The sequence below is a fragment of the Sciurus carolinensis genome, chromosome 6, assembly GCF_902686445.1.
Source record: "Sciurus carolinensis chromosome 6, mSciCar1.2, whole genome shotgun sequence".
Lineage (NCBI taxonomy): Eukaryota > Metazoa > Chordata > Mammalia > Rodentia > Sciuridae > Sciurus > Sciurus carolinensis.
Genome location: NC_062218.1, coordinates 33,421,719 through 33,449,399, shown reverse-complemented (window position 1 = coordinate 33,449,399; position 27,681 = coordinate 33,421,719). Strand labels below are relative to the sequence as shown.

Below are 27,681 nucleotides of genomic sequence, written 5' to 3'. Positions count from 1 at the left end.
TGCTAACATCCTGGGTCACTGCACCCACGTTTTCCTCTGCCTGAGAGAAGGTGGACCTCCATGGGGTTAATGGAGATCCCAAGCACAGTCTTGGGCCTCCAGGAAAAATCTTAGGTTCCTTCAACAGGAAAATGTTCCACTGTTCTTAAATACCCCATGATAATAGTACACCCTTCTGTTATTGAGGTTTCCTAGAGCAGAAATGGTAGTGGGAAGAAACCATCAATGTGTCCAATGCACTAAACAGAGAAGTGACAGGCACAATAGGCATGACCATTATTTGAACCAAGTTGAGTGAAAATCTATACCAAATAATCTAAAGAGAAAAAGGGTAAAATTAAGGATTTTCTTAATTTAGTTTTTTATTTTTATTTTTCCTAGAAAACCCACATGGAAAAAACAAAAACAAAAAATAGCACTGATTTATTTTCCAACTTGGCCCATGGAGAACCTCTTTGCTGACTGGAACATGAAGTAGTGGTACTTACTCTTCCTCGCATTTCAACACAGTATAAGCAAAGAAAGTGACAGGAAGCCAAACTGGCAAGAAAAATGTTGCCAAAATATAACACTCATGAAAATCTCTGGTGGACAGAGAAGAAAAAGGGAAGAAAAATGAGATGCTTGATCTTCACGGATCTTAGGAATCTGGTATTCACAAGATGGGCCTAATAGTCCTCTTAGGGGAAAGAGCAGAACTGGGAAAATAATCTGTTTTCATAAAGCATCCCAGCAACCCAAAGTGGCCATGTTAGTTTGTCCTGAATATTCTCCTAACCAAAAACACAGAAATGCAATTGTTTAGGAAAACTGTTTGGTGCTGCTAATGTGTTGGCACAATGAAATTTCTTGGATGTTACAAAAGATAAATCATGGAAGGATCTTAAAAATATTGAGCCAAAAAAGAAAAATACTTACCACCCAGATGACATTGGATGGTTTAATTCTACTGATCTCCATCTGAAATAGCATTTTCAATTCCTGATGATGAGGAAGTTGGTGGACACTCCATTGTAACTGCAGACACTGACAAGTAGAATTGGTGGAGACTTTAAGTGATTCAGGAGTCAATGATACATATTCAGCCAAGACTGAAAGCACAAAGAGAGGTATGAAATAACATTAGACAGGAACATGATGAATAGTCACAGATAATTAAACTGTTCAATTTCATCATTATTTGGTCTTGAAAATTATTCATACAGGCATCCTAGAATCAGATACTTTGAAAATCTGGGAAGGAATTTAGAAATCACTTAGCAGAGGAAGGAATTAAGAACTTGATAAACAAAATAACTTGCTCAGCTGTATAGAGCAAGTTAATAAACTGGTAAACAGTTGAATAAGGGAATTCAAACCAGACAATCCAACAGGTTTGAAATTCATAACAGGGCTGAATAAAGAAAGAAGATATGTTGGTATAAATTTCATATTTCCAGAATTAAAATGTTTATGAAAAGCTATAAAGTGGATGCATATCCTATCTCTAGACATGATCCCTTGTATTTCAGGGTACTGAACTTAAAAGCCCTCTGGAAAGAAGCTACTGAACTTTTGGATGAGATCAGCAGTATATGAGGCACTTGGTGTGAAACAAATGCTTGTGATAAGATTCCTAGCTTACAGAAAGAACTTAGTTGGAAAGAAAAGACAAACTCACATGAAAAATTAGAGACTGTAAGTTTAGAGAGTAGTTGGTGGTATGATAGAGTTTGTAGAACAATAGGCAATTCAGGTCTAAGGATAAAACTTAGTGGTATAGTGCTTACCTAGTATGTGTGATGCCCGGGGTTTGATCCCCAGCACAAAAAAAAAAAGAAAAAAAATTCAAATTTGAATAGATTTGTGGAGGTCATTTATTAACCTTGGGAAGTGGCCCAATATTTCTCAAACTGACAGTTTAAACCATCAATGGCACCAATGCCAGTGACCACTCTGCTACCAGAGAGAAGATAGGCCCTGAGCGAGTTGCTCATTCTTAGAGATGCAAAGCATGGCTTTCCACGTAGGAGGAGGGTACACCATATAGATTTGAAACGAACTGTGTGTTTCTGATTCAACTATTTGAATTGTTGGACTGAAAGGGTCTGAGGTAAGCTGGGAATGATAGGAAGATATTGAAAGATAAAGACTTGACACAATCAGCTGGTGACTGACCACCCGTGGTATAACAGGTATCATCTCCTAGGCATTCATTTTTTTTAGTACCTTAAGAATTTGCTCTAGTGAACTGAAACTCTTTGGCATGTAGTTTAAAAGGCAAGAGAGGGGCTGGGGATGGTATAGCTTAGGGGTAGAGTATGTGCTTAGCATGAGAGAGACTCTGGGTTTAATTCTCAGCATCCCCTCCCTTAAAAATAATTGAAGAGAATGTCTCTTTGTACAGCAAAAATGAATGCCATCTCCAATACTGAAGAAAGTCCCAAAATTGCTGTGATATGCTTTTTTTTTTTAAACAGGGAAGTAAACATAACAACACTATTGAACATGTACTATTTGCCAGGCACAGTGCTACTGCTTTACTTATATGGTCTCATGTAATACTGTAAAACTGTAAGGCAAGAAGGTTTTTTGCTTTCGTTCTTGTTTTGAGGTACTGAGAATTGAACCCAGGAGTGCTCTACCACTGAGATACTCCTCCAGCTCTTTTGATGTATTTGTTTGTTTGTTCATTTATTTATTTATTTTTAAATTTATTTTTATTGTAAACAAATGGGATACATGTTGTTTCTGTTTGTACATGGAGTAACAGCATACCATTTGCGTAATCATACATTTACATAGGGTAATGATGTTTGATCCATTCTGTTATTTTTTTTCCTTCCCCCCCACCCCTCTTTTCCTTCTATACAGTCCCTCCTTCCTCCATTCTTGCCCCCCTTCCACCCCCCATTATGTGTCATCATCCGCTTATCAGTGAGATCATTCGTCCTTTGGATTTTTGAGACTGGCTTATCTCACTTAGCATGATATTCTCCAATTTCATCCATTTGCCTGCAAATGCCATAATTTTATTATTCTTTATAGCTGAATAATATTCCATTGTATATATATAACACAGTTTCTTTATCCATTCATCAATTGAAGGACATCTAGGTTGCTTCCACAGTCTGGCTATTGTGAATTAAGCAGCTATGAACATTGATGTGGCTGTATCTCTGTAGTATGCTGATTTTAAGTCCTTTGGGTATAGGCCGAGGAGTGGGATAGCTGGGTCAAATGGTGGGTCCATTCCAAGTTTTCTAAGGAGTCTCCACACCGCTTTCCAGAGTGGCTGCACTAATTTGCATCCCCACCAGCAATGTACGAGTGTACCTTTTCCCCCACATCCTCGCCAACACCTGTTGTTGCTTGTATTCTTGATAATCGCCATTCTAATTGGGGTGAGATGGAATCTTAGTATAGTTTTGATTTGCATTTCTCTTATTACTAAAGATGGTGAACATTTTTTCATATGTTTGTTGATTGCTTGTAGATCTTCTTCTGTGAAGCTTCTGTTCATATCCTCAGCCCATTTGTTGATTGGGTTATTTGTATTCTTGGCATAGAGCTTTTTGAGTTCTTTATATATTCTGAAAATTAGTGCTCTATTTGAACTATGAGTGGCAAAGATATTCTCCCACTCTGTAGGCTTTCTCTTCACATTGCTGATAGTTTCCTTTGCTGAGAGAAAGCTTTTTAGTTTGAATCTATCCCAGTTATTGATTCTTGCTTTTATTTCTTGTGCTATGGGAGTCCTGTTAAGGAAGTCTGATCCTAAGCCGACATGTTGAAGATTTGGACCTACTTATTCTTCTATAAGATGCAGGGTCTCTGGTCTGATTTCAAGGTCCTTGATCCATTGTGAGTTGATTTTGGTGCAGGGTGAGAGATAGGGGTTTAGTTTCATTCTGTTGCATATGAATTTCCAGTTTTCCCAGCACCATTTGTTGAAGAGGCTATCTTTTCTCCATTGCATATTTTTGGCACCTTTGTCTGACAATGAGCTTCAAGTCTCCAGCAGGCATCTCAGGATGGGATTTGCTCCACCTAAAGATCAGAGCTACGGCTTCCAGGATTATCCAAGATGGCCGCTCTGGCTTCCAAATGTGTTGGCAAATGGGAAGCTGTAGCTCGGGGTTTGGCCGTGGTCAGCAGGAGGTCCTGAAGGCGGGATGCAATTGGTCAGGCAGGTCCTGGAGATCGGGTGTGTTTGGTGTGGTTGTGGGATCCTGGAGGCCGGTTGCAATCAGTCAGTCTGGGGTCCTGGTGATAGGGCACAGTCAGTTGGTCTGGGGGTCCTGGCGGCAGGGAGCAGTCAGTCGATGTGAGGGCCCCAGCGGCAGGGAGTTATCGGTCGGGCTGAGGGATCCTGGAGATGGGGCTCAGTCAGTCCGGCCAGGGGTCCTACAGGGCCTGGCTGTTGTCTCAAAATGGCGGCAGCCACGTGTAATCAAACCTGCAGGTATCGTAACAGTGAACTTCCGGGCAACAGCAGGCAGCTGGTGCTCCACTGGCGGTCTGTGATCAGTTTGCTGACTGTTGTCGGACGATTGGGAGCTGAACCTCGTGCGTTGGATGGTGGATAGGTGTAAGGCAGGCGATGGACAGGCGAGAGGCAGGCAAATGGCGGATGATAGGCGCCTGACAGTGAGCAATCTGCACTCAAAAAACGCGTCAATATGTTTGCTGGCAGACTGCATGTGATCACAGCAGACAAATGGGTTAAAAAGCAGGGGATCGATAAGCAGCAAAAACTGCCTTACCAAGAAACAGATATCCTCTGTTTGAAACCAGAGTTATGGAGTGACAAGGAACGCAGCCTCCCTCTAGTCCGCCATCTTGGATCTCCCTGTTTATTTATTTTTGAGATGGAGTCTTGTTAAGTCACCCAAGCTGGCCTTGAACTTGTGATCCTCTTGCCTCAGCCTCCTGAGTCACTCAGATTATTGGCATGTGCCACTGCACCCAGCTGATAATACTAAGGAAACTGAAGATCCATGAGGTTCAACAATTTTAAAAAGTTTATATGGAATTTAAATAGTGATCTATCTAATACTGAAAACTGTGCTGCCCTTTGTTCTACTGTTCCCCAACAGTTCAGACAGGAACAATTATCCAATCAAAGGTCTCATGGGAGGAATGTCTGAGAGATATGCTTCGTGACTCCAAAAATGTCCTGCCACACTCAGGAAACAGATGACAGATGGGGCTCTGGATGGAGCCAGATAAGCTGAGGAGCTGAGAAAAACATGTAGCTCTTCAGGTGATAGGTCCAACTGGTAGAAAGCTTCAGATACAGACAAGGAATTACCTTCAGAATGTGGAAGAAAACTTCACACAATAGATTCTAGTGAAGTCGAATTAATAAGAACAACCAAAAAATGAAGGACACTGGCCATCAACAGCTACTTTCACAGAAAGTAACCCATCCCTTGCAACATTTTGTAAATGCAATCATAGGGAAGGTGAGAGTGTTCAAGGAGGACTCCATGATCTTGGATTTGGCGTGAGTCCAAGATGTTATATTAAAACATGAACAACAAAAGAAAAGTGGACAAATTGACCTACATTAAAATTAAAAAAAAAAAAGACCTTTTGTGCATCAAAGAGTATTATCAAGAAAGTGAAGGGATGACTTACAAACTGGGAAAAAATAATCGCAAATCACATATTTGCTAAGGTTCTAGCAGCCAAACAATATAAACAAGTCTTAGAAATCAGTAACAAAAAGATAAAGGACACAGTTTAAAAATGGGTGCAGGACATGAATGGTCAGTTCTCCAAAGAAGATAAACAAATTGCCAACAAGCACAGGAAAATATGCTTACCCTCATTTGTGGTGAAGGCAATGTAAATCAAAACCACATTGTAATACCATTTCATACTCACCAAATGGTCGGAAGAAGAAGAAGAAAGTGGAAATAACAAGTGTTGGCAGAAAATGTGGAGAAATTTGCAATATTTGTACACTGTGGATGGGAATGTGAAATGGCTCATCACTGTGGGAAACATTTTGGCCAGTTCTTCAAAATATTTAAATAGAATTATAGTACACTCAGCAATTCCAACCCTAAGTCTATATCCAAAGAATTCAATGTAGGGATTCAAACAAATACTTGTCCATGAATGTTAATAGTAGCATCATTTATAACAGTCAAAAGGTAGAAATAATTCAAAGGTCCATCAGTGGATGGCTGAATGAATAAACTGTGTTATATACAAAGGACTATTATTCATCTGTAAAAAGGAATGAAAATGATAAATGTTACAAACTGGATGAAATTCAAAAACATGCTAAGTATAAGAAGTCACAAAAGATTACAAATCATATGATTCTACTTAAGTAGAATGCAATATCCAGAATAGGTAAATCCATAGAGACAGAAAGCAGACTGGTAGTTTCCAAGGGCTGAGTAGAGAAGAACCAGTAATTGCTTCACAGGGTTTCGTTTTGAGGTAATGAGTGTTTGGGACCTAGATGTTATGGTTATATAATATTGTGAATATAATCAATGTTAATAATTTGCTCACTTCACTATTAATTGGTTAATTTTATGTTATATGAATATAACCTCAAGAATGTTAAATCATGATAAAAATGTTGAAATGATATAGAAGTTGAATCCCTTCCCTATAATCCTACCAACTCTATTCTTATTCCATTACCAAGTTTAAATCATGTTTTTCTTTTAATACCTTTATTTTATTTATTTATATGTGATGCTGAGAATTGAACCCAGTGCCTCACACATGCCAGGCAAGCGCTGTACCACTGAGCTACAACCCTGGCCCTAAATCCTATGCTTTTCTCAAACTTTTCCATCCTGCTATGGTTTGAGTATGTCCAGCAAAGGGCCTTGTATTCAAAGCTTGATACCCAGTTTGGCAATGTAAACAAGTGGTAAAACCTTGAAGAGGTGTGGCCTATTGGGAGGATGTTACATAACTGGGGGTGCTGCTGTTGTAGGGCATTAATGTCGTTCACTGGGACCCTAGTTAGAATGGCTCATTATAAAAGAGTGAGCCTTTTCCCTGAATCTCTTTGGATTCCTGTCAGACTGTGTAATCTCTCCTCTCCTCTCGTCCCATGGGGCTCCCAGATCTTAGACATTCTGAAATGGGCTAATACACATACAATTCTAAAAAAAAAGATTGGGTTATGCACCCCATCTTATGTTTTTAAAAGTAGATGTCATTTTTTAACTTATAAAGGAAAATCAAACTGAAATGTTAACAGTCTTTATTTCTAGACGATGAGGTTGAGTGATTTTTAACTTTCTTCTTCATACTTTTCTTTAAATGTTTTGGTAAATGTTCTTCGGAAACATGTATTAGTTTCAGAATCACATAATATGTTATATTTGAAAATAAGTATTGTTCTAAGATATCAGGATACTTCAGAATACACCATTCCACCGTGGTTCTTCTCACCCCTTGTTTGCAGCACTGAAACAGCATGCCATAACAGGCTGTCTCTGTTTTTGTCTCTAGTAGACTGTGACCTAAGTAGGGGTGTGACTAAGTCTTACTCAGCTCAGGGAAACAGAGACTAACAACAAACCAGTGGCAGTACAGACATTCTGTGATTGGTTGCTGAATGAGTGAGTCAATTTCCAGTGCAAACTTTATTTCCACAAGTTCTAGAAAATAATGATATGTTGCTTTTGATAAAGGGGAAGCTCCTTAAATTAACATATGTGATCAGCAAGTACTCAGGTTCTTGAGTAATATCAGTCAGAAATTGGTCAAAAGTAATAGAAGGCCAGATAAAGTCAAAGAGCTAAAAGGATCATACAGATTATTAAATCCAATCCCATTGTTTTGCAGAAGAGGGAGTTGAGGTCAAAAATCAGGACATGACTTTGCCAAGGCCAAGCACCAGACCAGACCCAGGGCTCCTGGTCACCTGCCCAGTTCTCATTTCATTACGCTGGAGTGTAGCCAAAAAGCCTGACTTGTGAATCAGACCTGGACATGATCACAGACTCTCCTCCTGCTTTCCCACAGTTTCTCTGGCTGGCCTGACACTGCTTGAGGAAATAAGCCGTGATCCACTCACAAGGTGGGGTGCCATGTAGCACTGAAATAGCAGGTTATTTCTGGACGGGCATTTAATATCAAAGGGAAACACTCACCCAAGCTGCATTCATTGTTTAAGTAACCAAAACATCCCAAGATATATATAGTGTAATTTAACTTTCATTTTACAAACCACATATGCACATTTCTATCTCTGTGTGTACACAGACACAAAAGTGGAGGAAAATACACCAAAATGCTGAGGTCCTGATCTCTGGCTAATGGAAACATGTGCCCAGGCTTCACTAAAGCTGGCTCTTTGGGAGTAGTTAGGCCAGGTTATTTGAAATAGATTCTCAGACCTAGATGGTTGTGGGGTAACCCAACTAGTTGAGTGAAGGTTTAGTAGGTACTTGGGTAAATGCAGCAGAAATTGCAACAAGAAATCCAAACAGTACAGATGAGACCAAGACTGACTGACCAAAGAAGTCCTGTTTAGCAGAGAGGGCTGGCAGTCGAAACGAAGCCTGACTGATAGGAAAACAGGGAAATGCAAGACTGAGCTAACCAAAGGAGCTGGGAGAGCGGGCACTAGGCCCTGCTCTGAAAGCAGAGGGCCTTAGTGCAAGGCTTGATGTCAGCAGTTGTGGAATCAGATAGTGCGACTTCACTAGCGAAATAGGCTGTGCCAAAAAGCTGGGGTTAATGGCTGGGGTTGCCTGGAGAGCATGGAGTTGGGGAGGTGGGACAGTCTCGGAATCTGGAGCGCTGGCTGGGCCAAAGCAATGCTTACTCTGCGGACTCCACCCTCCGCCAGGCTGTAGCACACTCAGATTGCAGCAGGCAAGCCTAAACCTGCTCTTGAGTGAGAGGTAAATGTGCTCCAAATGAGAAATCCTAGTCCCACCTCATCGCCCCAGATCATGGAAGAAATCAACAAATTATGATTTTTAAGAAGTCATAAGAAGTAGTATCTCCCCACGTGTCCTGGACTGAAAATAAGTCAGATCTAAAGCATATCAGAAGAGACTTGAGCTATTATCACAACAAAATCTCCTTTTTCCAATTACCTTTTTATGGAGTTTTAAGAAGTGATGAGAAATTCTGTGCATATTCTTTGGAGGCATCATTTCCCAGAATCCACGGACAGGATTTGGGTGAGTAATTCCTAAGAGGAGATAGCTGTATTCTCTATTATAAAGCCAGGACAGAATAAACACAGGCAGAGGAAATGTAAAGCTTTAAAAAATAGGGATGAAGACAATGATAATTTAGGAACCAACAAGTTCCTAACCAACAAGTTCTCAAATCTAAGGATCTACTTTTAAACAGGTTCAAAGTCCATAAACTTTTGAGAAGAGTTGAATTCTTCTTGACCTGATTTACAAAGTTGATTTATCTCAAAATACCCTGTTGGGAAGTATCAAAGGGACAAATTTCATATTCTTTATTTATAAACAGTATTTCAGCACTGAAGATAGTATCTTGTGGAGACTCGACTGGGTTTCTTTGGGTTCATGAAATTTTGTTGCTTTCACACATTTTGCAAAGCTAACTAACTGCTTCTGAATCAATGTGGCTGGAAGACACCATAAAGAAAAATCAAATTATGGCATTTGCAGGTAAATGGATGGAGTTGGAGAATATCATGCTAAGTAAAATAGGCCCAAAAAACCAAAGGCCGAATGTTTTTTCTGATAAGTGGATGAAGATACATACCTGGGGTGGAGGGTACAGGGCGTAAGAGAAGAACAGAGGAAGGATGGATTGTGTAGAGGGAAACGGGGAGGGAGGGAGTGAGGGAAGGATGGACAGTGGACTGAGATAGACATCATTACCTATGTACATGTATGATTACACGAATGGTGTGAATCTGCATCGTGTACAACCATAGAAACGAAAAGTTGGACCCCATTTGTGTACAACGAAACAAAAAGCAGTCTGTAAAAATAATTAAGTAAATAAATAAATAAATAATGTGGCTGAGGGACAACAACATGCTCTGACTCGGCAGCCAGTACTGGTCTGGCACATTCCATTTCTTTACCCAGTAAGGTAAGAAGGAACTACTTTGGCAATGGCCTTGGTAAATACGTTAATCATGAACTTCACCCACATTAGGTCTAATCACGAGTGTGCTACTGACCGAGGCGTTGACCAGGCAGTCGGGTTGAGGCGTTGCCATAGGAGGAGGAAGGAAGACAAAGGCAACTGCTGCTGAGCCTGACACATCACGACGTGTGAGCCACTCATCAACTGCAGGTAATTCCCAAAGGTGGCAGGAAGCTGCTCAGCTCTTCTCCAAAGCCCCAGTGACCTCAGCTCTTCTCTAAGTGACCCGTTTCCTTAGTTCTTTCTACTGCTTACCTTCACTCCAGAAAGTCCTCCAGGACAGCAATGCTAACAGGAGTGTTTTCTGAAAGACTGCAAAGAAAGCCATAGGTCCAGGTATCCTGAAAAAAGAGGAATGATAGAGAATGAGATTTATTTACTTCTAACAGGTCTCTTAGAGCCAATCGTGGTAGATGATGGCATTAAAAGTTCCATTCTCCCCCATCCTGGATCCACATCTCTTGTCAGGTGATTTTGGAGTCTCCCAATAGAGGCAAAAAGCATGCTCCTGTCCCATTAAACTTTTTGTTTTAACTGTAAATAAGGCACAATCGAGAGTGTGCCTGTTAGGAGGCTGGGCCTCCAAGCCCTGGTGTGTTTCTGCTTGCTCCAATGTTTCTACCTTTGACGTGAAGAGGGCATTTCTGTGGAGCCAGAAGGAGAGTGAGCAATGAATGGAGTGGAGGTGAGTCATCTCAACTGAGGCCAACCTACAGCAACCTGCAGGGGGCCAACCCCAGCTCAGAGCACTGACCCCAGGCGTAAGAGCAATGACGATGATGACTTACTGCTGTGTGACACTGAGGCTTAATGGCAATGGATAACTAGTCAGTTTCTTTGATTCATTCAAACTGAGCAAAGGTTGGATAAGAAGGGTAAAGTTTTTGACCTTTGACTTTTTGGGTCTGCCTTATTTCACTCAGCATGATGGTTTCCAGTTCCATCCATTTACCAGCAAATGCCATGATTTCTTCCTTCTTTATGGCTAATACTCTATTGTGTACATATACCACATTTTCTTTGTCTATCATCTGTTAGACTGGTTCCATAGCTTGACTATTGTGAATTGTGCTGCTGTAAACATTGATGTGGCTGCATCCCTGTATCCTGATTTTAGATCTTTTGGATACAGTGGAATAAATTCGACCTAACGTTCCCATGTACATATGTGAATATACCACAGTAAATTTCACCTTTATGCATATCCATAAAGCACTAATTAAAATAAAACATACTATAAGTAAATAGCAGAAGGATCACTAGCGGCAAGGGAAGGGAACAGGAGAAGGGAAGACAGGAGGGAAAAGGGAAGTCCCAGGGACTGAATTGGAGCAAATTATATTCCATGCTTTTATAATTGTGTCAAAATAAACCCTAATGTTTTGTATAACTAACTAAAAAGAACTAATGAATTAAATAATTGGACCAACCTAAAAAATTAATTTAAAAAAGAATGGTGGGCTAGGGTTGTGGCTCCGTGGTAGAGTGCTTGCCTAGCACGTGAGAGACCCTGGGCTCGATTCTCAGCACCACATAAAAATAAAATAAAGGTATTGTGTCCATCTACAACCAATATATATGTGTGTGTGTGTGTTTGCCTGTGTGTGTGTGTGCACATGTGTGTGTGTGTGTGTGTGTGTGTGTGTGTGTAATGGTAAAGCAGAGAAACAAGAGTGAATATGAAAAACAGCCTCCGATTAGGAAGAGAACAAATACCACAGTTTCAAAAGAGCTAAATTTCAATTACGTTTTTGCAGGGGAGTGTTTCCATTCTTCTCTATCCCCCTCGTTAACACTCAACCCAGGAAAAGTTAGCACATTCTATCAGGAAACAGTCAGTCTTTCATTGTTCAACATAATATTTCCGGTTCTTCTTGCCTTAGAAGAGGGCTGTAAATTACAGGCCACAGCACTTCAGTGATTCATCAGGCACTTGGATCACAGGACAATCTGAGGGCATGAAGTGTGAGCCTGGGTGACCTCAAAAAGGCTAATCTGTTCTTAATTCTATAATAAATGTGTTAGTCAGGAGGAAGCACTGGATTTCACTTTTCTACTGCAAACTGACTCAGCAGAGTAGCAATGAAACATATCACTGTAATTCAATTTTTACCTCTGTTCAGTCACCTGGATTTCATCAAAAACTAGAAATACAGCAAGCTAGATCATCAATTTTCACTGCCCACACCCTCTCTTTTTTTTTTCTAAGTAGCATTTTAGAGGTAAATGTGAATAATGAAGACAGGAAAATTATCCCAAGGTGATCAAACCCTTAGGGATGAGTCTGTCTGACACAGAAACCAAAACCTGCAAAGCACGGGGCTTGCTCGTGCTTCTTTAGGCACTACTTTCTGCTACTTTTTAAATTTTGGCAAACACATCAATTCAAACCTCCCCCAAATCTCCACTTAAAATCTTGAATAGTTCCTGGTACCAATAAATGTCAAAGTCAGAATCAAGGCCAACTCAAGAAGACATAATTTCTGCCCCAAATCAAGGGGAAAGCAAAGGAAAATGCCCCCAGTAAAGAGCCTGCACCCCCCACACCACAGAGAAGCACAGAGACCCCTGTGGGAGGAAATCGCTCAGTTGCCTTTTTTTTTTTTTTTTTTTTTTTTTTTTTTTTGCGGTGCTGGGGATGGAACCCAGGGCCTTGTGCATGCAAGGCAAGCACTCTACCAACTGAGCTATCTCCCCAGCCCAATCGCTCACCTTTCCAAAGCAAATGATTGGGAGAGGGAGGCGCACATTGCCAGATGTTCTCCTTATGACAGTATTATTTTAGATATTTCCCAAAGCTTGAACTTTCCCCATTAAATCAATATCTCATGTCACAAAGATATAGGATCAGAAATGCTCAAAGGTACATTTCAGGAGCCACCTACCATTTAAGGGGAAGCAGATATTAAAGAATAAAAGTTGTCATGTAACACCTGAATAATCTGTGCATTCATGAAAGAGTGGTTTGGATGTCACGGGAGAGTGTAGGAATTGACGGGGTAGTCTTCCCCATCGCACCCTGCTCCCCATCTCTCGTACCCACCGGCTGACTCCCAGGCTAGCTTCAGCAGCCATTCACATTTCTTGCTCTAGGATCCTTTCTGACACGCACTGGGCAGGTGGCACCCATGATGCAGTGGACATTGCCCATGAGCAACGCATCCACCGCAGTCCCACTTAGCTGTGGTTTCCCTTGCCTCAGTTTCAGTCACCCACAGTCAACCACAGTGTGACGATACGAAAGGGGAAATCTCAGAAATAAATATTTCACTAGTTTTAAAGGACTTTTATTACAGCGTATTGTTAGAGTTCTTCTGAGCTGCTGTTGTTGGTGTTAATGTCTTACCAGGCTTAATTCATGAATTAGAGTTCATCATAGGTATGTATGTATGGATAGGAAAACACTGTAGATATAGGGTTTGGTGTTATCACTGGTTTGGGGCATCCCCTGGGTGTCCTGGAATGTGTTCCCAGCAGACAAACTAGGAAAGCGGCATCGTTTCCAGTGATTTGACTGGGCAACCGCCATTTTCCATGTTTCCGGCCCCAGAGCACCTAAGGTCCCCAAGCAGCAGGAATATGGGTCCTAGCTGCTCTCTGAAAACCTGGCAAGATCCATCAAGTCCCTTAACACTTTCAGAATGGAGGTGATACTGAAGAGCCTAGAGGCACCATGGAGCTCTCTTTTGGAAATAACACAGGAATAGTTGTCTTGAGAGCCCAGAGGCTGAGGCTGTGTGACACAGATGGCTCCAGACAGTTGCTTCCAAGTCTCAGGGGACGGCCCACCCGCCCATTATAGGAAAGCCTGCTCAAGCCACCCTCTTCTCAGGGTGCCACCAGGGTCCTCATGGGACCCTGGATAATGCAGCAGAAACCTGGAGGTGACAAAGCAACTATGCAGAGACCCCCAAGGTGGCACAGTGCTCCACAGATTCGAGGAAGAGCTCAGAGTCAGTGTGGCCAGGGTAGGGCGAGCGGGCAGGGTCAGCACTGGCACACCCTGGACTTGGACTCAGGGACGTGGGAGCCCCTGGAGGATTTTCAGCAGAGGCGTGACCTGGGCTGACTTGAACAGAAGAATCCTAAAATGAGGAGAGAGAAGGGGCGAGCGTGGAAGGAGGTGGAGAGCTCGGGTCGTCCCGGTTAGAGTTCAGGTGGGGCTGGGAGAGCCTGGGCCAGTGGGAGTCAGTGCGGGGCATGAGGAGGGTGGAATTTGGAAGAGGTTCAAAGATGCAGCTGGCCAGACATGAGGCAGCAAGCAAGTGAGACACCTTGACTGGCTCTAAGAATTTCAGCCTGAGCCTTGAAGAACGGAATCACCATCGAGGAGAGGCAGAAGGCTGTGGGAGGAACAGACTGGGTGGTCTGCAGGGAGAACTCAGTTTCTGACACAGTTTGACATGATTTTCTTCTCTCCTAGGGGAGACGGCAAGCAGTCAGTTGGATATACAATCTGGAGAGTTCCTGGCCAGGGTATAATTCAGGTCTCTTTGGGGAATACGTATGGTTTTTAAATCCACAGGACTAGATTGTCAAGATGGATAAATACAGAAAAGAGTTCAAATCAGTGCTCTGGGTCTCTCCTCAGCCCACAGGAAACCACCCTCCAACACACATGTGCATGTGCACACACACACACACACATACACACACACACACCATGTCCACTCAGAATAAAAATCCAGGCTTAAGCCAGGCTTTCCTGCACACTCAAGGATGCGGGCCTGTGACTGAGGATGTGACTCAGTGGTAGAGCTCCTGCCTAGCACGCGTGAGGCCCGGGTTCTACCTCAGTAGTACAAAAAAACAAAATAAATGTAATTTTTTTCTAAAAAAAAGGTGAGGGCTGTGTGTTTGAATGGGCAGGTAGGCAGGCTCCAACCTGTGGGGCTGCCAGCTGCAGCCAGCTGCTGCCCACGTTCGCCTGCCTCGCCACTGCTCGGGGCACACCAGACTTGGGCCAGCTTTCCTCCACAGCCCTGCTGGTGACACAGAAAAGCCAGCCAGCCCTCTCATCCACCCCGCAGGCTTGCTCCCTCTGCTACGACCATGACCGGCACCACCGCTTCAATTCTCAGTGAAAAAACCAAGACAGGGAAGTGAGAGGCAGCAGACTTCAGAAACACGCCCAAAGTGCTCCCTGCCTCCGTGGCGCGACCTGGCCCCTTCCCCAAGTCTCCATCACTCCCCAGTAAACGATGAGCCAGTGGTGGACAGGCCTGGGTCTCCTGCCCCACCGTCTGTCACAGTCCCGGAACACAGGTGCCACCCAGGAAATAGCTGGGAAGTGAATGTAAAGTGGTTTCCATTTTCTCATGTTCTCTCTTCTTTGCTTTGAACCCTGTTTTCTGTAATGAAAACAGATTGCTTTTCAGGCCTCTCTACTTCTCCTCTTGCCAAACATTGCTTCATTCATGGTATTTCACAGACATCCCTCTTCTGGGGGCAGAGGGGTAAAAAAGGACGGAAAGAAAAGAAAAGCGGCCTACTTTTTTGGTAGAACTTCCTACTCAAATCTTGTCTCTTTGCCAAATCTCGTTCTCAGGGAAGATGCTCCTGAGTGTCCCTCAGTGCAAATTCTCCATGTGAATAAACACGACTTTTAAAGGGAGTGTGAGTCTGCCCTCCCCCACCAGCACTTCTCGTCCTGCCACAACTGAAACATTTATTCCTGGGACATTGCCCCATCGCAAATAATCCCCATGTGATGCAGTGTGATGAATAGTCAGTTGCTTCCCAAGAACTTGGGTGTGTTGCCAAATTCTTTAAAACTGGCTGGGTGACCTGATGACGTCACATGCAAATGCTGTTTTAAAGAAAGAAGCTGTTCACGGAGGGCACGTGCCCGGGTGTGTGCACGTGTGAAAGAGTTCTCTTCTCCACAGCACACTGAATGCTTTCCAGGAGGGAACATATGGCAGGCCACAGAGCAAACCTCAACAAATTTTTAAAAACCAAAATCATATTGAGAATTTTTCCAACCACAATGCAATAAAACTAGGAATCAATAACAAAAGCTCTGTGCTTCGGTACAGAGTTGCTTGCCATTTCTTGGAGGTTACCTACATTCCCTGATTCAGTTACCTTTATTTATTTTTAAATAGCACTGCATTTGCACCTGGAAGCCCCTTTGGAGGGGCCTCCATCATTACAGCTCGGGTTTGATTAGCTCCAAAGTTTCACCCCAGTTCCTTCCTCCTCAAGACTCCACCGCCAGGACTTCCACCCACAGAGTTCATGTGCTTCTCCCCTCCACCTTGAACCCATCCAGTGGGTAAATATTAAGTGCTTCTACCAGGTTTACAAAGTATATCCTGATTTATGGGATTGAATTACTTCATACACAGCTGATTTTTTTAAAAACCATGTTCAGTGAATGATTGCTGGAATTCGTGACATCGGCTGGGTTTAAAGTTGAGTCTCTGAGTCTCGAAGGCAAAGAAAGGAATGGAAAACCCAAATCCAAGGAGCAATCTTGATGAAAAAAATATGTAGGAATTTAGTATACTCTAAAAGTGGTATTTCAAATAATTTGAGAAAAGATGTATTGTTCTCCCAAATGACTTGGGAACAATAGCCCTGGCATATATGGAAGAAACGAAGGTGTAATAGTTAAGTACATGGGTCATACTAACTAGGGTCAAATCCCTACTCTGGCACTTAATATCTGTTTCACTGAAGCCATGTTATTTACTCCTCTAAGGTTAAATTTTATTTTTTGTAAATGAGAATAAAAGGATCTACTTCACAGTATGGGCATGTGGATCAGATGACATTATGAGACCCTCCACACAGAATATCCAATTAATGTCAACTTAATCTTTACTGCTATTACTTCATTCCCTTCAGCAAGATAAATTCCAGGTAAAGATATACATGCAAGAAATAAAAACTTGAAGGGTACTAGAATAAAACAGGGGTGAACATTCTTATAATCTGGAAGACATGACATGAAACTCAGAAGCGATAAAAATAAAGAGCACTATGCTGATTACATAAACATTTCAAAATTTCAGTGCTATACATGAAAATGATAACTTCTATATATTAAGCAAAGAGCTAGTATCCCTAATATACAGAGTTCTTAAAATAAGTAAAAAAGGCAAACAATTCTGTAAAATACACAATTATGTGTTTGATGAAAAGAAGAAAATACACATACCCAAAAGAAAAGTGAAAAACAAGGCAAGATCATGAAGAATTAAAGAAACGAAAGTTAAAACAGCAATCATGTGTCTGTATGTATATGAATGTCTATGTGGTATCCAACTGGCAAAGCTAAAAAAAATATTAATGCCTCTCATTGGCAAGAGTTTTTAGAAATAAGTAGAGTCATTCATTAGTGAAGAAAGAGGACAACTTTATAGAGATCTATTTGGACATATCTATGAGAATTTTAGTGTGACTTTTCTTTGATCCAAAAATAATTCTGTTGCTGGAATTTTGTCCTACAGATAGTACAGATACACATATGTAAAAAGGTATAGACATCAAGTCATTGATATCACTAAAGCTTGTGTATATTAAGAGAAAAACCAAAAACTGCAAAAGTCCATCAAAAGGAACTGCAAATGCAATAATTGGTCATTTCTACAAAGGAAAACTGCAATTTTTGAAAAGAATTAACTAGGTCCATGTGGGCATGGAAGAATGTCCAAGCATAAAGTGACAAGGCAAGTTGCAGAACAGTGGGTGCACAAGAACATCCCTGGGAGAGAAGTGTGCAACTATGCGGCAGGCTCAGAGCTCCCTCCAGAAGAGCCTCCCCACTGGAGTGTGCGCTCACAAGAGCACAGCTGACAGCCTCCAGCACACTCACCTCATGCCAGTGTCCACCGGACAAGGACTCCTCTAATTGGAGGCTCCCTCTGCCCACTCCTGCATCCTTTCCCCTCTCCTTCCCTTCCTTATGAGTGCTTCCCTCACTGCGTCTCTTATGCACCCATTTCTGTCTTGCTGTTCTCTATCTGAAGGATCCCAACTGCCCCCAAACACACACACATTTACTCATAGTTATATGTGCAGAGCTGGGATAGGAAAGGCTGGGTGGGCAGGATGAGGGAAATTACAAATAATTCTTTTAAGCAATTCTATAACATAAAACATTCTCTAAGGTGATGTGTGTGTGTGTGTGTGTGTGTGTGTGTGTGTGTGTGTACATGTTTTAAGTATACTGGATACAATCTTGTGAAAGTAGTGGAAATTCTATTATTTTCACATTGGACCATAAGCTCCAACAGTATTAGGCTAATTGACAGTGTTTTGCAATTCAAATCTACTGAACAGACTGACAAAGGTTAGTATTGTTTTTTTTGTTTGTTTTGGTTCTGGGGATTGAACCCAGGGTCTTGTGCATGTGAGGCGAGCACTTTACCAATTGAGCTATATTCCTAGCCCCAAAAGTTAGTATTTTTAAAAATATTTTTTAAGTCACAGATGGACACAATATCTTTATTTATTTTTATGTGGTGCTGAGGATTGAACCCAGTGTCTCACACGTGTGAGGCAAGCGCTCTACCACTGAATTATAGCCCCAGGCCCTGGTTAGTATTTTTTAGGTACTGTATAAACCCTGGAGGCTGTCACAAATTTCTGTACAAAATACGTGATCTCTTAGGTCCTGAGTGCAGATATTTTAATAATGCACTTACAAATACAAAAAGTAACCAATGTCCTATGCAGAAAAACATTCTACCATCTCCTTCTAGCAAATGGGCATGCTGAGATATAACTATGAAATTAATAGGAAGATTGGAAGTAGAGAGAAGTGACAAGACACACTACAGGAAAAGTTTACTTACAAGCAGATTCTGTTGATTTACTTCTCAAAAGTTGGTGCACATACAAACAGCGGGACTTTGTTCTGTGTTTGCCAAGCACTCTTTCTGGTTTACATTTTTCTAAGTGTTCTGGATGGCTGGATTATATTTTTCTATTTGCAAAACCACTTGAAATTGTGGCTTTCTTTCTATGACTTTAGATTTTATACTCAGATTGGATATATTTTATAAGACTTTCTTCATCTTAAGCTGACAGTTTTAAATAATCAAGATAGTCAAATGCCTTGCTTATTTCATATCTAAGAACAGAACTAGGTATTATGATTTAGTGCTTTCATTAAAGGCCTTTCTTTAAAAAACAACTGAAAGAAGGTAGGGAGGGAGAAAAAGGAGTAAAGGAAGAAAGGAAAACAAGTATGATTTAATTCTTTAGCACCTGGTATTTAAAGAAAGCAATTTACAAGTCCTATTAATTACATGTATTACAAATAGAAAATACTATCAGCCGCAATATAATTTTAAATGTCAGTGAAAGAATCTACACACAAACTGGACAAAGGACAAGGAGCATTGACATCATTTGGTGGCTTGCTAGAATGCAACCTCCCAGGCCACATTTCAGACTTATTGAACAAAAAAAACTTCATTCAAGCAAGGTTCCCAATGATTCATATGTGCACTGAAATTTTGAGAAACACTATTACATTGGATATTTATTACATATTTTTTCTCCTAGGATACTAACAATAAATAATTGACTAGTTCCTAATATCAATGACTCTCCAAAAAGCCCAGAGAAGAATATAAAAATAAATATGAAAATGATCACAGAGGCTAATTCTCCAGCTGATGCTTTGCTAAGCTACTTTACAGGCATTAAATAATTGAATCTTCACAACTGTCCCATGAAAGAGATTCTTTTATTATCCCCATACACAAATGAGGAAATTAAGGGTAAAAGAGGCTAAAAGTAACTTGTCCATGTTGACATAGTTAATCTACCGTGAAGTCAGAACTTGAACCAGGTGAGTCGTTTATGGAAGCCCAACCCTTTACTGTTAAGGCACTGCTTCCTCAATGCGTGGAGTTCATGTTAAAATGAACAATAAGGAAGAAAAGACTGCAAATGATTATGAACTCAATAAAATCCCAAGAGACTCCAAGAGGAGCTTATTAAACTTGACAAACTAGCCGTAAAGTTTATACGACAATGAAAATGTATACGGACCACATAAACATTTTTGTGTGAAATATAATTATTAGATATAAAACATGACTAAAGCTCTAGTACTTACCAGGATGATATTGATATGAGAAACAGAATAGAGTCCTGAAACAGACCTTTGTATAAAAAGGAATTTATTTTATCACAAAAATCAAATTTCAAATGAGTTAAAAAACTATTAAAGAAATTGGTGTTAGATTGACTGTCTAAAATGTAAAGAAAAAATAAATTACATTCTTACCTTTCATTTTATTTTGAAAATCTGATGTTTTAAAGACCTAATGTAAAAACCAAAATAATAAAAGTATTACAAGAAAATAGGATAACTTAATTTTTAAGTGGAAAAAATCTTTCCTAAGTGAGACAAAGCACATAAATCAAGATATTGCTGTATTGATTACACAAATATTTAAATTTTCTGTGCAACAAAAGATAGTTAAAGACAAAATCAGTATGACTTAATGAGCAAAATGTGGAAGATGCATATGATGGAGTACAAATCTGCCTGAAAAATGAAAGAAATTCTGGAACTTGCTACAACATGGGTGAAACTTGAGGACACTATACTAAGTGAAGGAGTCACAAAAAGATCAATAGCATAATTTCACTTATATGAGGTGTTTATATTAGTCAAGTTCAAAAAGACAGAAAGTAGAATGGAGTTTGTCAAGAGTTCAGGGAAGGCAGAATTAGTGAGTTATCATTTAGTGGGTCCAGAGGTTTAGTTTTGCTAGTTATAAAGAGTTCTAGAGATGGATGGTGGTGATGGTGGAGTAACAATGGTAATATATTTAACAGCACTGAACTATACACTTAAAAGTGTTAAAGTGATAAATATTATATGTGGTTTGCCACAGTAAAAAAAAAAAAATGGTAAAAGAGATCATTATGCAGGCTGGGGCTGGGGCTCAGTGGCAGAGCACTTGCCTAGCATGTGTGAGGCACTGGGTTCCATCCTTAGCACCACATAAAACTAAACAAATAAAATAAAGACATGCTGTCCACCTACATCTCTAAAAATACTTTAAAAAAAGAGATCATTATGCTATAAAAAATATTTGCATCATCTATAAGAGACACAGGATTAATAAACATATAGGTACAGAGTTTCTGCAGTAAATAGGGATGAGAAAAACCAATTCAATAGAAAACTGACAAAGGACAAGAACAGCTAACTTATAGATCACAAATGATCCATAAATATATACAGATAATTAAATCACAGTAGTAATCAGCAAAATGCAAATTAAAGTGCCATATTGGATTTCACTCTCTTACCAGATTTTAAAAATTAAAAAAAAAAACAAAACAAAGATAACAGTTGGTGTTAGGAAAGATAGAGAGTAACAGATTATCATGTGCCCTGTTTAAATTAGTACAACAGGAGGAGGGGCAATTTGAAGGACTGTTGTTTACCAAGTAGAAATACAGGGAAATCTTTGGGCTCAAGAAAAGTTCTCATGACCGGTGTAACTCCACATCATGTACAACCACAATTCTAATTCCTAATTAGAATGTCATACTCTATGTACATATAATACACTAGACCGTCAAAATACACTCTACTGTCATGTATATCTAAAAAGAACATAAATAAGTAAGTAAATAAATAAATTAATAAAAGCTCTCCTGGGATTCCAGCCCATAGAGGTACTCACCCTTGAACCCAAAGATGGATAAACAATCTTCCCTGAAGCAATGTCACTAATGCTGAATTATTTTAAAGAACCCAATGTGCACTGACAAAGGAAAGGATGGATAAATTTTATACTATCTCTGCTTTGGAGTAACAGGGAGCCATTAACAAAAGAGGCGATGTACAGATTTGGAAAGCTCTCTAAGGGTTGGAAAGTGAAAAAGGAAACTGTACACTAAGTACAGTAAATTGGAATGTTTAAACAAACTTAAAAGCTTATGTGTATATATATATACATTCTGCAAGTCTTTAGAAAGAAAAAAGATCTTAGAGTGACAAACTTAAGCTCTGTGCTTCTAAGTGAAGCTGGGGAGATGGTGGTATGCCTAGATATCATTGCATATACTTCCACATTGTTTGAATGAGAATGTATTGTAATTTCTTGTGTTACTTTAAAAACATACCAACCCAATATAATCTGGAGAGAAATCTTGGAAAAGAAACTCTCCTTCTGTAACTCTGAGGAAGCTTGCTTGGAGGGAGGGGCTTTCTCTTGCAAGACTATAATATCCTATTTGTTTTGTTTTTTCCATTTCACATATTATTTTAAAACTAAGAAAGACTTCCTCTCCCAAGGAAAGGAGGCCAAGGCTCCCTGTTACTGTAAGTGAGCAAGATGAAACTCACCAAGAGACCTTTCTACTGGGGACAACACCCATCCCAGCCCAGTTCCCACAAGGAAAACATGCTCCTTCCTCTTGTCAAATACAATATCACTGGTTCCTCTTTGAGAACCACAATAGTTTTCCTGAGTTGGTTCCTTTCTCAGGACAAAGGGATTACAGAGACCAGCCCCCTCTGTATTCTGCTGTAGATGCTCCTCTCCAGATAAAGGAACCTGAGGAGGAGGGTGGTCCAGAGCCCAAGGGTTCTCTCCATGAGGCTCAAGTCCCTGCTGGACACCCACACCAGCTCTGTTCTCTCACAGCTGCCTTTGGTCTGAAAAGCTTAGACAACAGGAGGCAGAACTGGGGCCAGGCCGTAGTCCCAGGGAGACAAATGGTCACTGAGCATGTGCCCTGTCCAGCAACGGACAGGTGGTGAGTATTCTGCCACTGAAGGCGTTCCAGCAGCACTGAAATGCTGCCGGAGATATTCAACGGAGCATCCCCGAAGCTGCTGAATAAGTAGTTGTGGTTGAAAATTTTCAGGAATGATTCTCAGACACAGCTCAGTTTGAGAATCCCTGGCCACTGTTTGAGGCCTTCGATCTCAAGGTTCTCAGAATATACTTTAAAGCAGTACAGGACAGAGACAAAGCAGTACACTTAAAAAAATAAATAAAAATAAAAATTATAAAGCACCTAGTGAGTTTAAGAAAACTCCAAAGCCAAATCCTGACTCCGCCAACTGCTAGTTGTGTGACCATAATACTCAACCTCTCTGATGTTCATTTTCTTCATTGATAAAATAAGGATAATAGTATTACCTCATTTATTCACTGGTGAAGTTTAAATGAGCAAACATATGTAAAGTGTATATTTAAAATAAGACTTGGTCCACAGAAGGAAACATTATTATTTAACCAACAAAGAAACTGAAACCAATAGGTGCAAAGTAACTTGACCCAAGTTCCAAAGTCAGTTTAGATCAGTTTGATCAGTTTAGATCAAATTAGATATCACATCCAATTCTATCTTTCCCCTGCCCATGTCCACCCTTGCCTTTAGCCCTCTTGAATTAGGAATAAGCTTGTTCTCAAAGTATTTCCTCAAAGTGTTCAACACAGCTCCAGAATCAAGTGGCAGTTCTCAGCAGTACCTAGTACTGTGCCTGCCGTGCAACAGGAGGATGAATGGACGGATGGATGCATGGATGCATGGATGCATGGATGCAGGAATGGATGCATGCCGGGGTGGGCGGATGAGAGGTAGGACAAGAACTAACTAGAAGGGAATCTCAGTGTTGGCAAAGAGCTCTGGCTTGGGAGACGTGGGCTTGCGGTATCAGCACCCCCATGTTACTGACCCCACACCTAGGTTCCTAGTCTATAGAAAGGTACTGCTTCCATTCACGTGACGGGAGAAGAGGTAAATTACGGCCTACCCCTGCCACCACCTCAGGATTTCCTTTCTCCAACTGTACATGAGTGCCCACGGCGCTTCTCACTTGTCTAGCTCAACAGACACCTGGTAGCAGAAAGAGACGGATTCCCAGAGATGAGGCACTGTCAGGTGGGAGTTAAGGGTCAGGAGGAGTAAGAGCTGGAGACAGAAATTAACTCCACACGCTATGTTAGGAGAGAGGCAAAAGTGGACCAAACGGGAATTTTAACTCAAACGCTTCCCCACCACTTCAGAAACAGGCGATGGGATGGTGAACTCAAAAGCAGGCTGGGAAATGTCCTGGCGACCGGCAACCCGCGTTAAGGCTGCAGTCTTTTAGTGTTACCTGCCAGGTAGACGCGCCAGAGACCCAGACCCCTGGAAGCACCGTCCCCAGCAAGACTGAAGCCCAAGGCCAAGCAAACACGGGTCCCTGGCAGCGCGGAGCACGGGGCCAGGAGCACGTCCAGCGGGAAAGGCCACAGAGTGTGGGATTCTTCCCAGCGCCGCGGGGTTCGCCCGCCGGACTGGTCACCGTGGGAGGCGGGGCGCGGGGCCCGCGAGCGGAGCTGGGCGGGCGGGTCGGGGGTACTCACCCCGCGGGCGGCGGGCTCCGCGAGCCGGGCCCCGTCCTCAGCGGCGCCGGGGGCGCCCGTGCGGACGCCGGTGTGGACGCGGGGCGGACGTGCTGGGACGCCCCCGCGCCCGGGCTATGAATCAGCTGCGGGGCGAGCACCGAGGGGCGGGAGTTACGGGAAAGCCGCGGGGGAGGGCAGAGGGGCGAGGACTTTTGCAATTTCCCGTCTTGCGCCGCACTCTTGGCACTCCTGGGACCCGCAGGAATTCGCCTCCCCTTGGTCCCGGGGGAGGCGGACGGGACCCTGCGGGAGGCGCGGCCCCCGGGACCCGGACTGAGCGGACGGGAGGGGACCGGTGGGAAAAGGAAGTGGGAGAGGCTTGAGAAGGAAAAGGGGAAACCGAAAACGCGCGGCCGGGCTTCGAGCCCCACGCGCGCCGCTCCTCCCGCGGAGGACCGGGCACCGCAGGGGCCAAGTCCTCCCACCGGCCGCTGGGGACCCCAGCCGGAGACCCCAGTCCTGGGCTCCCGGCAGAAAGTCCGCGGGCAAAAGTTCCTTATCCAAGCTAGTGACCGCGCTTCCGTTTGGAGTTCAGAGCGACATAAACATGTGCGAACAAGTTTCCAGGATCCGCGTTTCTCCGCCACTCGGTCCCGTCCAGTTTCTTCCGATGCGGCGGCGCCGAAACTTTGATTTCACAAAGCTGCAACACGGTGGTTTACTTTTCTTTTTAAAAAATGCCAACCCGTCCTTACCGCCCAGGCCTTTTTGAAAGACATATTTGACTTATCTTTATAGTTACGTGATAGAACAACTGGAAGCCAAATCGACCTTAAGAACTGGCACGAAAATCCTCGTGATAACCGCCTCTTCCATGGCAGCCTCTGACGTGAAGTCCTGCGCTCCCGATGCCCTGTGGCTCTGCAGGGTTGCTCGCATGGGGCCTCGTTCTCGATCAGCTAAACCTGATTTGGTTCAAATTTGGGACCATGAAAAATGTCACAAGTGGAAAGGAGCTGAGTTCAAAGCCGGCCTCAGCAATGCGAGGCGCTAAGCAACTCAGTGAGACCCCGTCTCTAATTAAGATACAAAATAGGGCTGGAGATGTGACTCATTAGTTAAGTGCCCCTGGGTTCAACCCCTGATACCGAAAAAAAAAAAAAAAAAAAAAAAAAAAAAAAACTGATCATGAATCATGTCGTAGGATCACTTCTTGAATCTACAGTATAGCCCAAAGTAACGTCAGAATAATTAACTATTACGAAATGTTACTTTTAGTGTTTGTGCATATTTTTTCTCCTCCCTGATGTCATCGTGGGAAAGAAGTGTTTTAGACCCTAATACATTTAAAACTTAATGGTGCCACAGACCATGGTGCATAATAAATATTTGATGATAATGAAGAAAAGGTACATTTTGCTTAGTGAATAAATGTATGATCCTTTGCCACACCTTTCATTACTTAAAGAGTTTGAAAGAGTCCATTAGTTTAGCCACCTGCCTGGCTATGGAAACTCTGTCAACACAGGTCTTTAGGTCCTTAAGAGCGGGAAGGCTTGCTGATTTTATTATTTCAATAGGAGCAAAGGAGAGAGAGAAAAAAGAAAAAATGATGTGCTGATTTTTTATATATAAACAGTGACAGATATCTCTCTTTTTTGGGGTGAGGGTACTGGCGATTGAACTCAAGGGGCATTTGGTCACAGAGAAACATCCCCAGCCCTATTTTGCATTTTATTTACAGGTCTCACTGAGTTGCCTAGCACCTTGCTTTGCTTTTGCTAAGGCTGGCTTTGAACTCTGGATCCTCCTGCTTCAGGCCTCCGGAGCGGCTGTGATAGAGGCATGCACCACTGTGCTGGGCTATAGATGTCTCTTAGAGCTAATAAGATGTAAAAAAAAAAAAAAAAATCAATATGTAGAATTTCTACAAAATGACTCTTAAAATGGACTTCTCTTACAACTGAAAGAAACTAAAGTGTAAAAATTTGACCCCCACATAAAAGTCATCCACTTTTGTACCTTTCCAAATTCTTAAGTGTATCGCTTTGTTGGAGAGTTCTCTTGCTGTAACATCTATATATTTGTGATCCTGTCCTAGGGCTGGTGTGTGGAGTTAAATAGTGTCCTCTCCAGATTCATATCCACCCCAAACCTCAGAACATGACCTTATTTGGAAATAGTATTTTTACAGATTTAATTAAATTAAGATGAGGTCATGCTGGATAAGTCCAGTGACTGCTGTGTTTATAAGAAGAGGGAAATTTGGACAGACACCCGGGGCACACACCATGTGATAGTGGAGACAGAGATTGGAGTTATTCTGCCTGAAGCCAAGGACTGACAAGATTACACAACCACCAAAAGCTGGGATAAAGGTAGAACAGAGTTTTCTTCTGAGCCCCTAAGAAGGAACCAGCCCCCACGACACTTTGATTTCAGACTTTTGGCCTCCAGAACTGTGAGCAAACAGCTGTTTTAAGGAAACCGATACACGGGTTCTATTTCAAAGGTTAAATTAAAGAGTTTGCCTGAACACAGCTGAAATGAAAAATAAAAATGGCTTATTAAGTTACAAGTTGAAATACCCATCCTTTCTTAGCATTACTAAGATTGTGTTGCAAAATCACATATTTATTCTGCATCATTTACCCTCCTCCTCGATGCTCTCTTTGCCTTTTGATTTCAGGAGCAAAACTCTCTTCACTCATTATGTCCCTGACTTTTTCCCCATCACTTAGGGCTTCTTGTTCTCCTTGCCCCTAAGAGGTTGGTGTGTCCTGAAGCCCCATCTCTAACATTCCCCTCTAATTTCAGAGTTTCCTAAATGACCCTGTTCACACCCATGATTTCCATGATCACTGTGCTTTAATGGCCCTCAAATTGTCCTTTCCACTGCAATTATTTCATCCCTGCTTCAAAACACTTTATTTGTACCTCAAATTCAGTATGTTCACTCTTCAGTTTTCCTCACGCGATTCTCTTATAATACGTGAATGGTCCAACCTAGAATTTGTATTTGATGGCCAGTGGAGCCCCAAACCTGGGATTCGTTCAAATCCAAAACCTTGAGAATGATCCTTCATCCATCCTTCCTCATCTTTCACTTTTCACCAGAAAACCTCATAGGTATAGCTATATCATGAGTGTAATGTTCAACCAACCTGTCAGAGGAAAATTAGCTCTGTAACTGTCAAAACCATCATTTATTACATATCCCTTTATATGCAACATAAAGATA

The 27,681-nt window shown here is 41.8% G+C and overlaps 1 protein-coding gene across 1 annotated transcript in view; it reads right to left on the bottom strand.

Moving 5' to 3' along the window:
- Osmr (oncostatin M receptor) overlaps window positions 1-24,966 on the bottom strand; it is a 63,448-nt gene extending 38,482 nt beyond the window's left edge. Inside the window, 3 exon segments of the mRNA XM_047555389.1 lie at window positions 919-1,091; window positions 10,369-10,454; window positions 24,459-24,966. Coding sequence (XP_047411345.1) covers window positions 919-1,091; window positions 10,369-10,441 — 246 coding nt within the window. The 5' untranslated portion in view covers window positions 10,442-10,454; window positions 24,459-24,966.
- Between the last annotated feature and the right edge of the window lie 2,715 nt (window positions 24,967-27,681).